Below are 16,789 nucleotides of genomic sequence, written 5' to 3'. Positions count from 1 at the left end.
TCGCCATTGGGGTGGAGTTGCTTTCGGTGGGCCCGGAAGATCCCGTTGGTGGGAGGGCCCAGAAAATACCCCCCCCCCCCCCCCCCGCCCCCCCACTTATTATTTAACAGATCTCTTCATGAGCAAGTGTTAATTTTGCAGGCAATTTTAAAATGAAACTTAAGCAATGCCATTGAATGTTGATATTCCGCCTCTTTGCAACAGCTGCATTAGTAAACGAGACTGCCTTTGCCTTTGTCTGTACATTAGCTTGACCAGGATTCTGCACCATAGACTGCACTGCTGTCCACTGAGGCCAAGTACAGCTTTGCTCATACAGTGCCCTCCAAGTACCAAGGACATTTTTAATATTGCTAAAATTGTCAGATTGGCGATGTCATGAGAATTAAGCCAGACTGGAACCAGTGTCCTTGGGGGTGCTTTTGCTAACGCTGTTGGGGAGGGTTTAAACTAATGTGGCAGGGGGATGAGAACCAAATGAGGAGGTTAGTGGAGACAGTAAGGAGGTAGTAACTAAAGCCTGTAAGGAACTAGATCATGAAGTCAGCGTGACTAAGGGGAAGAGTAGGCAGGGAGCAGCTGATGAACGCAAAGGGACTGGTGGTCTGAGGTGCATTTGTTTTAATGCAAGAAGTGTAATAGGTAAGGCAGATGAACTTAGGGCTTGGATTAGTACCTGGGAGTATGATGCTATTGCTATCACTGAGACTTGGTTGAAGAAAGGGCATGATTGGCAACTAAATATCCCAGGATATCGATGCTTCAGGCAGAATAGAGAGGGAGGTAAAAGGGGTGGAGGAGTTGCATTACTGGTCAGAGCAGATATCACAGCTGTGCTGAAGGAGGGCACTATGGAGGACTTGAGCAGCGAGGTGATATGGGCAGAGCTCAGAAATAAGAAGGGTGCGGTAACAATGTTGGGGCTGTACTACAGACCTCCCAACAGCGAGCATGAGATAGAGGTACAAATATGTAAACAGATTATGGAAAGATGTAGGAGCAACAGGGTGGTGGTGATAGGAGATTTTAGTTTTCCCAACATTGACTGGGATACACTTAGTGTCAGAGGTCTAGATGGAGCAGAATTTGTAAGGAGGGTTTTCCAGAGCAGTATGTAAATTGTCCAACTCGGGAAGGGGCCATACTGGACCTGGTGCTGGGGGATGAGCCCGGCCAGGTGGTTTAAGTTTCAGTCGGGGATTACTTTGGGAAGTCACAATTCCGTAAGTTTTAGAATACTCATGGACAAAGACGAGAGTGGTCCTAAAGGAAGAGTGCTAAATTGGGGGAAGGCCAACTATACCAAAATTCGGCAGGAGCTGGGAAATGCGGATTGGGAGCAGCTGTTTGAAGGTAAATCCACATTTGATATGTGGGAGGCTTTTAAAGAGAGGTTGATTAGAGTGCAGGACAGACATGTCCCTGTGAAAATGAGGGATAGAAATGGCAAGATTAGGGAACCATGGATGACAAGTGAAATTGTGAGACTAGCTAAGAGGAAAAAGGAAGTATACATAAGGTCTAGGCGACTGAAGACAGACGAAGCTTTGGAAGAATATCGGGAATGTAGGACCAATCTGAAATGAGGAATCAAGAGGGCTAAAAGGGGTCATGAAATATCTTTAGCAAACAGGGTTAAGGAAAATCCCAAAGCCTTTTATTCATATATAAGGAGCAAGAGGGTAACTAGAGAAAGGGTTGGGCCACTCAAGGATTAAGGAGGAAAGTTATGCGTGGAATCAGAAAAAATGGGTGAGATTCTTAACGAGTACTTTGCATCGGTATTCACCGAGGAGAGGGACATGACGGATGTTGAGGTTAGGGATAGATATTTGATTACTCTAGGTCAAGTCAGCATCAGGAGGGAGGATATGTTGGGTATTCTAAAAGGCATTAAGGTGGACAAGTCCCCAGGTCCGGATGGGATCTATCCCAGGTTACTAAGGGAAGTGAGAGAGGAAATAGCTGGGGCCTTAACAGATATCTTTGCAGCATCCTTGAACATGGTTGAGGTACCGGGGGACTGGAGAATTGCTAATGTTGTCCCCTTGTTTAAGAAGGGTAGCAGGGATAATCCAGATAATTATAGACAGGTGAGCCTGACATCAGTGGTAGGGAAGCTGCTGGAGAAGATACTGAGGGATAGGATCTATTCCCATTTGGCAGAAAATGGGTTTATCAGTGATAGCAACATGGTTTTGTGCAGGGAAGGTCATATCTTACCAACTCATTAGAATTCTTTGAGGAAGTGACAAAGTTGATCGATGAGGGTAGGGGCCATACATGTCATATACATGGACTTTAGTAAGGCATTTGATAAGGTTCCCCATGGTAGGATGGTGGAGAAAGTCTCATGGGGTCCAGGGTGTACTAGGTAGATGGATAAAGAACTGGCTGGGCAACAGGAGACAGAGAATAGTCGTGGAAGGGAGTTTCTCAAAATAGAGAACTGTGATCAGTGGTGTTCCACAGGGATCCGTGCTGGGACGACTGTTGTTTGTGATAATAAATGATCTGGAGGAAGGTATAGGTGTCTGATTAGCAAGTTTGCAGATGATACTAAGATTGGTGGAATAGCAGATAGTGAAGGGGACTGTCAGAGAATACAGCAGAATATGGACAGATTGGAGAGGTAGGCGGAGAAATGGCAGATGGAGTTCAATCCAGGCAAATGCGAGGTGATGCATTTTGGAAGATCCAATTCAAGAGCGAACTATATGATAAATGAAAAAGCCCTGGGGAAAATTGATGTACAGAGAGATCTGGGTGTTCAGGTCCATTGTACCCTGAAGGTGGCTGAGCAGGTCGATAGAATGGTCAAGAAGGCATACGGCATGCTTTCCTTCATCGGAAGGGGTATTGAGTACAAGAGTTGGCAGGTCATGTTACAGTTGTGTAAGACTTTGGTTCGGCCACATTTGGAATACAAATTGGCGTACAGTTCTGGTCGCCACATGACCAAAAGGATGTGGATGCTTGGAGAAGGTGCAGAGGAGGTTACCAGGATGTTGCCTGGTATGGAGGGCGCTAGCTATGAAGAGAGGTTGAGTAGATTAGGATTATTTTCATTAGAAAGACGGAGGTTGAGGGGGACCTCATTGAGGTCTACAAAATCATGAGAGGTAGAGACAGGGTGGATAGCAAGAAGCTTTTTCCCAGAGTGGGGGACTCAATTACTAGGGGTCACGAGTTCAAGGTGAGAGGGGAAAAGTTTAAGGGAGATATGCGTGGCAAATTCTTTACGCAGAGGGTGGTGGGTGCCTGGATCGCATTGCCGGCGGAAGTGGTAGAGGCAGGCACGATAGCATCATTTAAGATGTATATAGACAGATACATGAATGGGTGGAGCAGAGGGATACAGATCCTTAGAAAATAGGCGACAGTTTTAGATAGAGGATCTGGATCGGCGTAGGCTTGGAGGGCTGTAGCACAATCAATTACTCACGAGACGAGAAGAGATTAAGTCAATCGAAGGCTTTATTAAGCAGACTTGTTCCCCAGCAGCTCAGTTACAGAATGCGGCTGCTGGGAGAACCCGGGTTCTTATACTCCGCCTTACTGGGTGGAGCCAGCAGGCGGCAGATCCAATCAGGACCCAGTGTCTCTACCAAAAGCCTCTCGGCATCACAGGGTACCTTACTACCCCTAATATGTACCACCACAAGGGCCAAAGGGCCTTTTCCTGTGCTGTAATTTTTCTTTGTTCTTTGTTCTTTGGATCCTCGCTGTCTTCAGGGGATGTACCGGAGGACTGGAGAATAGCCAATGTTGTTCCTCTGTTTAAGAAGGGTAGCAAGGATAATCCCGGGATCTACAGGCCGGTGAGCCTTACTTCAGTGGTAGGGAAATTACTGGAGAGAATTCTTCGAGACAGGATCTACTCCCATTTGGAAGCAAATGGACGTATTAGTGAGAGGCAGCACGGTTTTGTGAAGGGGAGGTCATGTCTCACTAACTTGATAGAGTTTTTCGAGGAGGTCACTAAGATGATTGATGCAGGTAGGGCAGTAGATGTTGTCTATATGGACTTCAGTAAGGCCTTTGACAAGGTCCCTCATAGTAGACTAGTACAAAAGATGAAGTCACACGGGATCAGGGGTGAGCTGGCAAGGTGGATACAGAACTGGCTAGGCCATAGAAGGCAGAGAGTAGCAATGGAGGGATGCTTTTCTAATTGGAGGGCTGTGACCAGTGGTGTTCCACAGGGATCAGTGCTGGGACCTTTGCTCTTTGTAGTATATATAAATGATTTGGAGGAAAATGTAACTGGTCTGATTAGTAAGTTTGCAGACGACACAAAGGTTGGTGGAATTGCGGATAGCAATGAGGACTGTCGGAGGATACAGCAGGATTTATATTGTCTGGAGACTTGGGTGGAGAGATGGCAGATGGAGTTTAATCCGGACAAATGTGAGGTAATGCATTTTGGAAGGTCTAATGCAGGTAGGGAATATACAGTGAATGGTAGAACCCTCAAGAATATTGAAAGCCAAAGAGATCTAGGAGTACAGGTCCACAGGTCATTGAAAGGGGTAACACAGGTGGAGAAGGTAGTCAAGAAGGCATACGGCATGCTTGCCTTCATTGGCCGGGGCATTGAGTCTAAGAATTGGCAAGTCATGTTGCAGCTGTATAGAACCTTAGTTAGGCCACACTTGGAGTATAGTGTTCAATTCTGGTCGCCACACTACCAGAAGGATGTGGAGGCTTTAGAGAGGGTGCAGAAGAGATTTACCAGAATGTTGCCTGGTATGGAGGGCATTAGCTATGAGGTGCGGTTGAATAAACTCGGTTTGTTCTCACTGGAACGAAGGAGGTTGAGGGGAGACCTGATAGAGGTATACAAAATTATGAGGGGCATAGACAGAGTGGATAGTCAGAGGCTTTTCCCCAGGGTAGAGGGGTCAATTACGAGGGGGCATAGGTTTAAGGTGAGAGGGGCAAGGTTTAGAGTAGATGTACGAGGCAAGTTTTTTACGCAGAGGGTAGTGGGTGCCTGGAACTCGCTACCGGAGGAGGTAGTGGAAGCAGGGACGATAGGGACATTTAAGGGGCATCTTGACAAATATATAAATAGGATGGGAATAGAAGGATACGGACCCAGGAAGTGTAGAAGATTGTAGTTTAGTCGGGCAGCATGGTCGGCACGGGCTTGGAGGGCCGAAGGGCCTGTTCCTGTGCTGTACATTTCTTTGTTCTTTGTTGTTGTTGTTCTTTGTTCACTCAAGGAAATGTTTCTGAACCTATAATTTTCTGCTTTAAAAATTGGAGACAATGATATTGTTATATTACACTGGTATGAAATCTAAAATAGAAGGCGCTTTCTTGTCATTTGTTACTTCCTAGATGTTTATAATCACTGTGCATTGCGCACAAATTCAAGATCTTTGAATATTACAGCACAGACAGGGGGAGGGGGAAGGGTTATTCCGCCCATTGAGCTGGATTCTCCATTCCTGAGTCTTAAGCGCTAACGCCAGCGGAGGACCCATGGAGTTCCACGTCAGAAAAATCGGCACCACACCCGCACCGATTCCGCTACCGGTGAGGGGCTAGCACCGGTGCCACATTGAATACCCACAGAACACACGAAAAACGGTCTGTGATGGACACGCACAGGGCTGACAAACCCCCCAGACAGATATCGATCACGGCCGTGAAGATGGCACTGGTTGTGCTGGACTACGTCCCCGAGTACCCCAACCCCCAACCCACCTCCTGGCCCCCCCCCACTACTCTTTCTAGCCCTGGCAGAAGCACCCCGGTAAGCGCCATGACACGACGACAAAGTATGGCGGTGCTGAATACTGTCTGCACGCCTTTCTCTCCACAGTCACACGCCAGGTTCACAACTGTTGAGAGCACACGTGGACTGCGGCATCGGGAATTCAGTCCATCGGAGGCGGAGCATCATGAGTGGGTCCGCTATTGAGATGCGAACACGGTTGCAACTACGCACGGCGAACATCACAATGACGCTGTTTTTGAGGGGGCGGAGCATTGCAATTCAGCATCAAACCGCCGCCTGCCGTGAATTTGCCATTGTGAGCTATTTTCCGTCCGATCGCACAACCCGATTTAGGCATCGGCTACCGGAAAATCCCACCCATTGTCTCTGTGCCAGATATTTGAAAGAGTCCCATTTCGTCCCATTTTCCCACTCTTTCCTCATAGCTCTGCAATTTATTGCTTTTATTGTGCATTTTGAATTTCCTTTTGAAGGTTACTATTGAATCCACCGTGCTTTTAAAAGGCAGCTCATTTCTCTGCGTCTTCCCTCTCGATCCTTTGCCTAATATCTTAAACCTGTGCCTCCGGGTTACTGACCATCCTGCCAGCCAAAGCATTTTCTCCCTATCAACACGATCAAAACCCGTCATAATTGATGCGCAATCAATTACTCTCAAGACAAAGTGATTCATAACTGAAGGCTTTAATCTGCTAGAACTCTTCCCCAGCAGCTTCGATACAGAAAGTGAAGGCTGCTGGGATGGCACCGGTTCTTATACACCACCTCTCAGGGTGGAGCTACTTACATCAGCCAATGGTAGACTCCTGGGTCTAACCAATGGTCATCCATCTCTCAGGTACTGCAATACCTGGTATTACCACATTCACCCCCTGTTAAAAAAAGAGCCCGGCGGGGTGATGGCCAGCGTTAATAGTCGCCTTTTGCATGGTGTGACCAGGTATGGAGGTACCGTGATGTCGAGGGTATTAACAAAGTGTTCATAGTGCAGCAATCAGTCGATCGGGTGACCTGGTCGTCCTTCTGGAGTGTCTGGGCTTCGGCGGTGATCCTGATGGGGGTCCCGGTGGTTGCGACTCCGGGAGCGTGATGTCGTCCTCCCAGGCAGCTTCGTCACCCCTAGGCAACGCTGTTGGGGCAAAAGGTGGACAGGGGGGGGAAAGCGCCTGTAGGGGGCGTAGGTGTGTGTTCGGGCCTAGGCAGGAGCGGCGGGAGTACTGACTCTCCAGTTAGGTGCTGTGGGGAGGGTGGGGGTGGGGCAATGGTTCGGGTGCGCGTGGGGTTCCGGCGGGCGGCAGGTCCCGAAGGGAGACTGTGTCTTGGCGGCCGTCAGGGAACGCTACCTAGGCGTACTAGGGGTTGGCGTGCAGCAGGTGGACCCTCTCGACCAACGGGTCCGACGAGTGCGCCCTCACATGTTTCCAAAGCAGGATGGGTCCGGGTGTCGCTAGCCAGGTTGGGAGCGAGGTCCAGGAGGAGGACTTCCTGGGGAAAACAAGGAGACATTCATGATGTGTCTGATTTGTGGGTGTACAGAGCAGTGACCGGATGGAATGGAGGGCCACCAGGTAGACTTCCTGCCAGCGGGAGACTGGGAGATTCCTCGACCGTAGGGCCAGCAGGACGGTCTTCCAGACCGTTCCGTTCTCCCTCTCTACCTGCCCGTTTCCCCGGGGGTTGTAACTTATCGTCCTGCTCGAGGCGATGCCCTTGCTGAGCAGGAATTGACGCAGTTCGTCGCTCATAAAGGAGGACCCCCTATCACTGTGAATGTATGCGGGGAAACCCAACAGTATAAAGATACCCTGGAGGGCCTTGTTGATGGTGGTTGTGGTCATGTCTGGGCAGGGGATGGCGAATGGGAACCGGGAGTACGCGTCAATCACGTCAAGGAAGTACGTGTTGCGGTCGGTGGAGGGGCGGGGGCCTTTGAAATCCATGCTGAGGCATTCAAAGGGACGGGAAGCCTTTATCAGGTGCGCCCTCTCTGGCCGGTAGAAGTGCGGTTTGCACTCCGCGCAGATTTGGCAGTACCTGGTGACGGTCCTTACCTCCTCGATGGAGTGGGGCAGGTTGCGGGTCTTGATAAAATGAAAAAAATGAGTGACAGCCGGGTGGCAGAGGTCCTCGTGGAGGGATCGGAGGCGGTCCGCTTGTGCGGTGGCACATGTGCCGCGGGACAGGGCATCAGGAGGCTCGCTTATCTTTCCCGGACGGTACAAGATCTCGTAATTGTAGGTGGAGAGTTCTATCCTCCACCGCAAGATCTTGTCGTTCTTAAACTTGCCCCACTGCGCATTATCGAACATGAAGGCAACCGACCGTTGGTCCGTGAGGAGAGTGAATCTCCTGCCGGCCAGGTAATGCCTCCAGTGTCGCACAGCTTCTACTATGGCCTGGGCCTCCTTTTCAACCGAGGAGTGGCGAATTTCAGAAGCATGGAGGGTAAGGGTGAAGAAAGCCACAGGCCTGCCCGCTTGGTTGATGGTGGCCGCCAGAGCTACGTCGGATGCATCGCTCTCGACCTGGAAGGGGAGGGACTCGTCAATGCACGCATCGTGGCTTTTGCAATGTCTGCTTTGATGCGGCAGAAGGCCTGGCGGGCCTCCGTCGACAGGAGGAAGGTTATGGACTGGATCAGGGGTCGGGCTTTGTCTCCGTAGTTGGGGACCCACTGTGCGTAATAGCTAAAGAACCCGAGGCAGCGCTTTCGGGCCTAGGGGCAGTGAGGGAGGGGGAACTCCATGAGGGGGCGCATGCGCTCAGGGTCGGGGCCTATGACTCCACTTCGCACTACGTAGCCTAGAATGGCTAGACGGTCGGTGCTAAACACGCATTTATCCTTATTGTATGCCAGGTTAAGGATTTTCGCGGTCTGGAGAAATTTTCGGAGGTTGGTGTCGTGGTCCTGCTGGTCATGGCCGCAGATGGTGACGTTATCCAGATACGGGAACATTGCGCATAATCCGTACCAGTCAACCATTCGGTCCATCTCTCGCTGGAAGACCGAGACCCCGTTCGTGACACCGAAGGGAACCCTTAAAAAGTGATGGAGCCGCCCATCTGCTTCGAAGGCAGTGTACTGGCGGTCACCATTACGGAGGGGTAGCTGGTGGTAGGCAGACTTGAGATCCACCATGAAGAAAACCTTGTATTGCGCGATCCTATTCACCAGGTCAGCTATACGGGGGAGAGGGTACGCATCCAGCTGCGTAAACCTGTTGATGGTCTAACTGTAGTCAATGACCATCCTATGTTTCTCCCCGGTCTTTACCACCACTACTTGAGCTCTCCAGGGACTGTTACTCGCTTCGATGACCCCTTCCCTCAGCAGCCTTTGAACCTCCGACCTGATAAAGATCCAGTCCTGGGCACTGTACCGTCTGCTCCTGGTGGCGACAGGTTTGCAATCCGGGGTGAGGTTCGCAAACAGGGAAGGCGGGTCGACCTTAAGGGACGCGAGGCCGCAGACAGTAAGGTGGGGTATAGGGCAGCCAAATTTAAAAGTCAGGCTTTGCAAATGGCACTAGAAATCCAGCCCAAGGAGGGTAGCTGTGCAGAGGTGCGGCAGTACGTACAGGCGGAAATTGTTGAATTCCCTGCTTTGGACAGTGAGGTTCGCAAGGTAGAACCCCTTTATCGCCACCGAGTGTGACCCGGAGGCCAGGGAGATCCTTTGATTTATGGAATGCGTGACAAGAGAACAGCGCCTTACCGTGTCGGGGTGAACAAAGCTTTCCGTGCTCCCAGAGTCAATCAAGCACGACGTTTCATGGCCATTGATGGAGATCGTCGTTGTAGCTGTTGCAAGCGTCCGGGGTCGACTCTGGTCCAGAGTCACCGAGGCCAGCTGAAGTAATTGAGAGTTCTGGTCGGGCAGCATGTAGTCCGCTGTGCTGGGGGCCTGGGGCCCCATCCAAGATGGCGTCACCCATGGGTCGCACATGGTGTCCGGGGATGAGGAAGATGGCGGCGGCGAGGGACAAAATGGCGGCGCCCACCTGTCCAGCGTGGTGTCCGGGGGGCGAAATGGCCATGCCCGTGGGTAGCACGTGGCCTTAGGATACGGGGGTGGCGGTGAGCGCTGGGCGGTCGGGGCCTGAAGGGGTGTTGCCAATAGTCGCTGGAGGCCGCGGCCACGGCACAGGCCTGGCAGACCCCCACATAGTGGCCCTTCTTGCCGCACCTTTGCAGGTGGCGGTGCGGGCCAGGCAGCGCGGGGGGGGGTGATTCGCCTGCCCGCAGAAGAAACAGCGGTGTCCAGCGGCGTTAGCGAGCCGTTTCACCGCGCAGGCTTGCGGGGTCAGGGGAAAGGTCTGAGGGGCTGCCGCTACGGGGTGCCACGCAGCCCAGGGGGCCGCCGCGCGATCGGGTGCAAAGGACAGCGTGTTTTTATAGGCAATGTCTATGGACCCTGCCAGGGCCCGTGCCTCTGTACGTCCCAGAGTGTCCATTTCTAGGAGCCTTCGGCGGATATCGGGGGAGGTCATACCTGCCACAAAAGCATCCCTGATCTAAAGTTCTGTGTGCTCGCTCCCCGAAACTGGCGGGCAGCCACAGTTTCGGCCCAGCTCTAGCAGCGGCCGGTAGAAGTCTTCCAACGTTTCCTCGGAGCTTTGCCTCCTAGTCGCCAGCAGGGGACGAGCGTTGACCTGGTTCACAGGTTCTAGTAGCTCGATCGCGGCAGCATAATTCTCCGCCTCCTCGATAAGAGGGTAGATCCCAGGGCTGACTCGTGAGCGTAAGAGATGCATCTTTTGTCTTTCCGTGGGTGTGTCGCCGCCGTGTCGAGGTAGCCCTTAAAGCACGCCAGCCAATGTTTGAAAATAGCAGCAGAGTTGACCGCGTGGGGGCTGAGCTGAAGGCACTCCTGTTTGATACGGAGATCCATCCTTCCAACTGAAGTTGTAGCAGATTAAATTGATGCGCAATCAGTTACTCTCAAGACGAAGTGATTCATAACTGAAGGCTTTAATCTGCTAGAACTCTTCCCCAGCAGCTTCAATACAGAAAGTGAAGGCTGCTGGGACGGCACTGGTTCTTATACTCCGCCTCTCAGGGCGGAGCTACGTACATCAGCCAATGGTAGACTCCTGGGTCTAACCAATGGTCATCCACCTCTCACGTACCGCAATACCTGGTATTACCACAATAATTTTAAAAGGTACCATTTTATCCCCATTTACCACAGGTGAACGTTTAAGGTCTCAGTGAAAGTTCATATATCGGAATATTGTAACATTACTGAACATGCCCTTCAACTTTGTTGATCTTGACATTTTGCGTGCCTTTCATGAAGAGTTAATGGGGTGCATGTTAGCAAGCTGGTGCAGTGATTGATTCAAGTTTTCAGCTGAATGAACTGTGTTCTCGATCTCAGGAGACACGCCATAAAGAGTTGCCAAAGATTACATTTTTCATAACCCTTTCAGTAGAATCTTTTGGGACCATCACAATGAAAGCAGTTTCTGCAGGCAGAACTGTAAATTTTCACCTTCTGACACTTAACAGTATTGGAATTGCAAGTGTCCAGTGATGCTGAGAATGCCACAAAGTGCACACGAGCCAGAGACATGAACGCAGCAGACATGCTCCACAAGACGCTATTTTCTCCTTGAAATTTAATTAGTAGCTTTATATAAAAGCAGTTGAGTAAATCATTAACCCTGGCTGACGATCAAAAAGGTTTTTTCCTCCATTTAAATGTTATTCCAACATGAGGGTTGGAATTATTTGTGGGAATATTTATGTACAGATGTTTAATTGTTTATGCGTCCATTTAAATAGCAGAGTGTGGAATTTGATACAAATGCATAAAAAAATGGATACAACACTGCTGACAGAAATTGGATACAAGGAGACGGGATACGGGTGCATCTGTTTGAAGGTATTTTTGATATGAGAATTGGTTTAACAGCAGGAAGACACGTGTTTATCGAAGTGTCTAAGGGGTGAACATTGGTGCATAGAAATAGATTATAGAAATGTAGAAGAGGTGAGTACAAAGTGGAAAGATAAGAAAATAATTTGCATCTATATGCTAAAAGCCTGGTTCCCCAGGTTATCCGGATAGGGTCACATCAAAGGAAGGAAACAATATCCCATAGCTGGATAACTGAATACAGTGGGAGAGGAGCAGCTACGACCATAGCCACACCCAGTTGGTAAAGCAGTCTCTCCCAAAAACAAAATGTTGTTGACAGCTGCTGTTTTTAACATTCTCAAAGAGAAGACATGCCAAGCTAAACTGAAGAAAGGTTCCCAAACTGGAAGAGAATGTATTGGTGGTAAGGATGTCCTGGATTTAGCTTATCGAGTTATATAATATTGGATAGTGTTTGGGAAAGAGGTATTTCTCAGAGTTCAGGATCATAGCCAGCTGGCAGAAGGGACAACTTCATGAGGTACTGTGTGTGTACACCGTTATTGTACTCAAGTGTGCTGTTGTAGTCTATTGGAATTTTAATAGCAGAGTGTGGAATTTGATACAAATGCGTAAAAAAATGGATACAACACTGCTGACAAAAATTGCTACACTAGGGGGTGAATTTTCACAGATTCATCCACCAGGGAATGGTGGAAGAACAAGCAGGAGTTGGGAGAAAAGGCAGCCCCAAAGTTTTGAAGGCTGCTTGGAAGCACCTCCTGCGAGCAGCCTCATAATGTATCCATTGTTTTAAAGTTAACTTTGAGCAACCGGATTTCTTTTATGTTAATAAATATTATTTATTAATTGATCACACCAAGACAGGACTGTTCCTCACTGGTTTTGCATATCCCTCCTCAAATTATACCAAATTAAATACATACACCACTAAGAACGGATGTACCAAATTACCTTTCTGGGTTTTGGATACCCTCACACTTAACACCAGCGGGTTTCTTAACAGGAGTCAAAGAGCAAAGCGGGGGAAGTTGGACGCCTTCAGGGTGAGGGGGTGGGGAGATCAGGATGATCGGAGGGGCGTCGATTGCAGGGTGCTGGATTCAGGAGGTGAGTAGAACAGCATCTATCTCCTGGATCCAGAAGTCCATAGCTTCCTGGAACCAGTGGGTTCCCAAAGCCAAGGAAATCCGGTTGGTCAAAGTTAACTTTAAAATGATGGATACATTATGAGGCTGCTCGCAGGAGGTGCTTCCAAGCAGCCTTCAAAACTTTGGGGCTGCTTTTCTCCCAACTCCTGCTTGTTCTTCCACCATTCCCTGGTGGATGAATCTGTGAAAATTCATCCCCTAGTGTAGCAATTTCTGTCAGCAGTGTTGTATCCATTTTTTTACGCATTTGTATCAAATTCCACACTCTGCTATTAAAATTCCAATAGACTACAACAGCACACTTGAGTACAATAATGGCTGTACACACAGTACCTCATGAAGTTGTCCCCTGCTGCCAGCTGGCCATGATCCTGAACTCTGAGAAATACCTCTTTCCCAAACACTATCCAATATTATATAACTCGATAAGCTTAATCCAGGACATCCTTACCACCAATACATTCTCTTCCAGTTTGGGAACATTTCTTCAGTTTAGCTTGGCATGTCTTCTCTTTGAGAATGTTAAAAACAGCAGCTGTCAACAACATTTTGTTTTTGGGAGAGACTGCTTTACCAACTGGGTATGGTCGTAGCTGCTCCTCTCCCATTGTATTCAGTTATCCAGCTATGGGATATTGTTTCCTTCCTTTGATGTGACCCTATCCGGATAACCTGGGGAACCAGGCTTTTAGCATATAGATGCAAATTATTTTCTTATCTTTCCACTTTGTACTCACCTCTTCTACATTTCTATAACCTATTTCTATGCACCAATGTTCACCCTTTAGTCACTTCGATAAACACGTGTCTTCCTGCTGTTAAACCAATTCTCATATCAAAAATACCTTCAAACAGATGCACCCGTATCCCGTCTCCTTGTATCCAATTCTTTATTTTATCCCAATTTTACTTATAGTATCGATTTTACTCAGTCCTTGAATCTTTATGATACTCCAGTATCTTAACATTCCTCAGGTTTCCCTACTTCCCTCAGACCCGCACCCCATTGTGTATGATCCCTTAGGCCTCAAATTCTTGCTCCCCCACCCCTGCCATCTGCCCCCTCATCATGACCCTAAATCCCTGATTCCCTCCTGGCCTTGACCAATGACCTTGATCCCCAGACCATTGATCCCTCAGTTCTCCTACCCCAACCAGATCCCTACCCTGGCCTCCAGTCTCTCAAGCCTTTGAATCCAATCCTCCCCCTTCATCCCCCATTCCATACCCAATCATGATAAGATTTATCCTAGTTTTAGATCCTCCAGCTTAGGGCTCAGACCTATCCAGTCCTTAAGTGCATTCTACAGCCGATCGGAAGCCAAACCTGTTAATCAAACAGCTTCAGTCACATTCACACAGGTTTTCCACATGCTGTGAGGTTCCGCCTACTCCTGGCAGGTTTGCATGATGGGGGAGGATCAAGGTTGGTTAATGATGGTTAGAATCAGAAGAAACTGAACTAAACTTCAGGCTTTTCTCAAGTGTCTTCCCCTCATTAGCCAGGTCATAATAACATTGGTGAAGACTTGGAGGTCAATCAGCTAGAACCCTTCCTATTACAATTTGAGGGATTGAGGGCGAGGAGGGTGGAATCAGGATTTTAAAAGTTGTAGAATAAAGGATTTTGGCCGATTGACTATATTGAATATAAACATTAGAAGAACTGTTTTCACAACAGAGATATTAGGGCATTTTGCACACAAATTGGGAGGAGGCCATTAAGCTTCTCGAGCCGCTCCACCATTTGATAAGATCAAGACTGATCTAATGGTTGCCTGAACTCTACATTCTTATTGACCTCTATACCCTTTGACCCTCCTTGTCAATCAGAATCTAACTAACACAACCTTCAAAATATTTAATTACCCTACATTCATTGCTCCCTGGGCAAGAGAATCTTGCAGACTAATGACCCGAGAGAAAAGATTTTTCCTCAGCTCCGTCTTAAATAGGAGACCCTTTATTTTTAAACCGTGTCCACTAGTTCTAGTCTCACTATCATGGGGAAACATTCTCTAAGCATCTCCCCTGTCAAGGCCCCTCAGGATCTGAAATCATTTAATACAACCACCTCATTATTCTAGCTTCAATACCTACAGATCCAACCTGTCCAACCTTTCTTCATATGGTAAGCCCTTCATCCCAGGAATCAGTCAAGTGAGCCTCTCTGAACTGCTTCTGATACTGTTACATCCTTTATCAAGTAAGGAGACCAAAACTGTATACAGTACTCCAGATGTGGTCTCACCACACATGTTTGTGGCAATAGTTGACAGATTTTGTCATTCAATAAGTACAGTAACCTGTGTGAATTTGCATACACTGATTTGCCTGACAGAGAAAGATGTACATTCATTACATGAACTCACTGTTTCCTAACCTTATTGAAATCAGTCAAAATAACTTTCCTCACCTTAACCTTTTAAGAATCAGACTGTGTGGTTATTATTTTGATATGTTGCTTTACTATAAATGTATTTACTTGGAAAGAAATGAGTTTAAAAGGAAAAGAAAAACAATCTGAATCCACACAATACTAAAATCTCTCTCTTGTTTTTCCAGCGAATCTTAGAAGGTGAGAGTGGCACCATGACCTTTGACCCTATGTTGGATCACAATGGAATCTGTTGTGCTGAGTGCAGGCGCAGTTATTCACATTGCCAGCGTATATGTGAACCCCTGCGTGGCTATATCCCTTGGCCTTACAACTATCAAGGGTGTCGCGTTGTTTGTAGATTGATTATGCCATGCACCTGGTGGGTGGGACGTATACTTGGTTTGGTGTAAGTTACTGAAGAAGTCTCTTTGAAATGGAGTTCGATCCAGTGACAAATAACTATTGGCTACGAATTTAATAAACGGTTATTGTTGGAATGAATTTTCAGAAAGAGGTGCAATTTAAAGTGCCTTTGTAACGCTATTCGTTTTAAAGCACCTCAGTCCATGGCAACATGTTTTCTGCAGATGTACTGTCTGGTTTGGTTTAAAAATTGAAATGCTCCAAACGCATCCAAATTGTGTAAAGCTAAAACAATATTCGGCAAATGTAGAATTACATAAGATGATTCTGTTTATTTCGAAAATTGTACAGACATTTGTAATTGTGCAATAAAGCATGCAGCAAAATGTATGTGTGCTTATATCCTTGTTTGTACAGATAATATCATTTGGTGGTGTTCTTGTAACTCTGAGATTAAAGAGGCCAATTAATACAATAGAACTAGATGACTAGGACTGTTAAATGCCTTTTGTTATTAAGCTTCATTTTCAAATTATTAAAAAATGTCGTGCATTGTCGTGTGTTGTTTTCCAGTTAAATTCAACGTTATTCTGCTACATACAGATAGCCAAAAAAACATCAACACCCCTTCATGGTTGTTTTTGGTAAATAAAGAAAATGAACCTGTAAGAATTTGCCCTATTGTTCAAATCTGCAATGATGGCAAGTTGCTGGTTTCATTTTCCCTGGTATGCTGAGCTCTTGATGTCATCTGTATTGCTGTGACTGACAAAAAGCAATGGTCCACAAAAGAGGAAGGGCAATGTGGAGGCATGCTGGACTGCCCTCAAACACCACTCAGCACCCAGCTTTAATGGGAATGGCAGGACCATGGGGAGCAGGGTATCTACCTACTGCCTACTCAGCTGCATGAACGTATGGCCATGGCTGTGGAATAAAGCATCTGATGCCCTCAAAATAGTCAAAAGGCTAAATGAAGTGTATACTTAGAACCAAAAATGTTATGTGGATCATTAACATGCAACAACCTGGTACATTAAAAGTACAGTAAGGAGTCTTACAACGCCAGGTTAAAGTCCAACAGGTTTGTTTGAAATCACTAGCTTTCGGAGCACTGCTCCTTCCTCAGATTGACCATGGAAGGAGCTGTGCTCCGAAAGCTAGTGATTCCAAACAAACCTGTTGGACTTTAACCTGGTGTTGTAAGACTTCTTACTGTGCTCACCCCAGTCCAACGCCGGCATCTCCACATCATTAAAAAT

General features: G+C 47.6%; 1 protein-coding gene across 1 annotated transcript in view; it reads left to right on the top strand.

Annotated features, from left to right (window-relative positions):
* cnmd (chondromodulin) overlaps nt 1–16,084 on the top strand; it is a 100,872-nt gene extending 84,788 nt beyond the window's left edge. The window contains exon 7 of the mRNA XM_072476306.1: nt 15,350–16,084. Coding sequence (XP_072332407.1) covers nt 15,350–15,574 — 225 coding nt within the window. The 3' untranslated portion in view covers nt 15,575–16,084. The remainder of the gene's footprint in view (nt 1–15,349) is intronic.
* Nucleotides 16,085–16,789: the final 705 nt, after the last annotated feature.

Source organism: Scyliorhinus torazame, chromosome 15, assembly GCF_047496885.1.
Source record: "Scyliorhinus torazame isolate Kashiwa2021f chromosome 15, sScyTor2.1, whole genome shotgun sequence".
Lineage (NCBI taxonomy): Eukaryota > Metazoa > Chordata > Chondrichthyes > Carcharhiniformes > Scyliorhinidae > Scyliorhinus > Scyliorhinus torazame.
The sequence above is the reverse complement of the archived record's forward strand: the minus strand, read 5'-3'. Positions and strand labels throughout refer to the sequence as shown.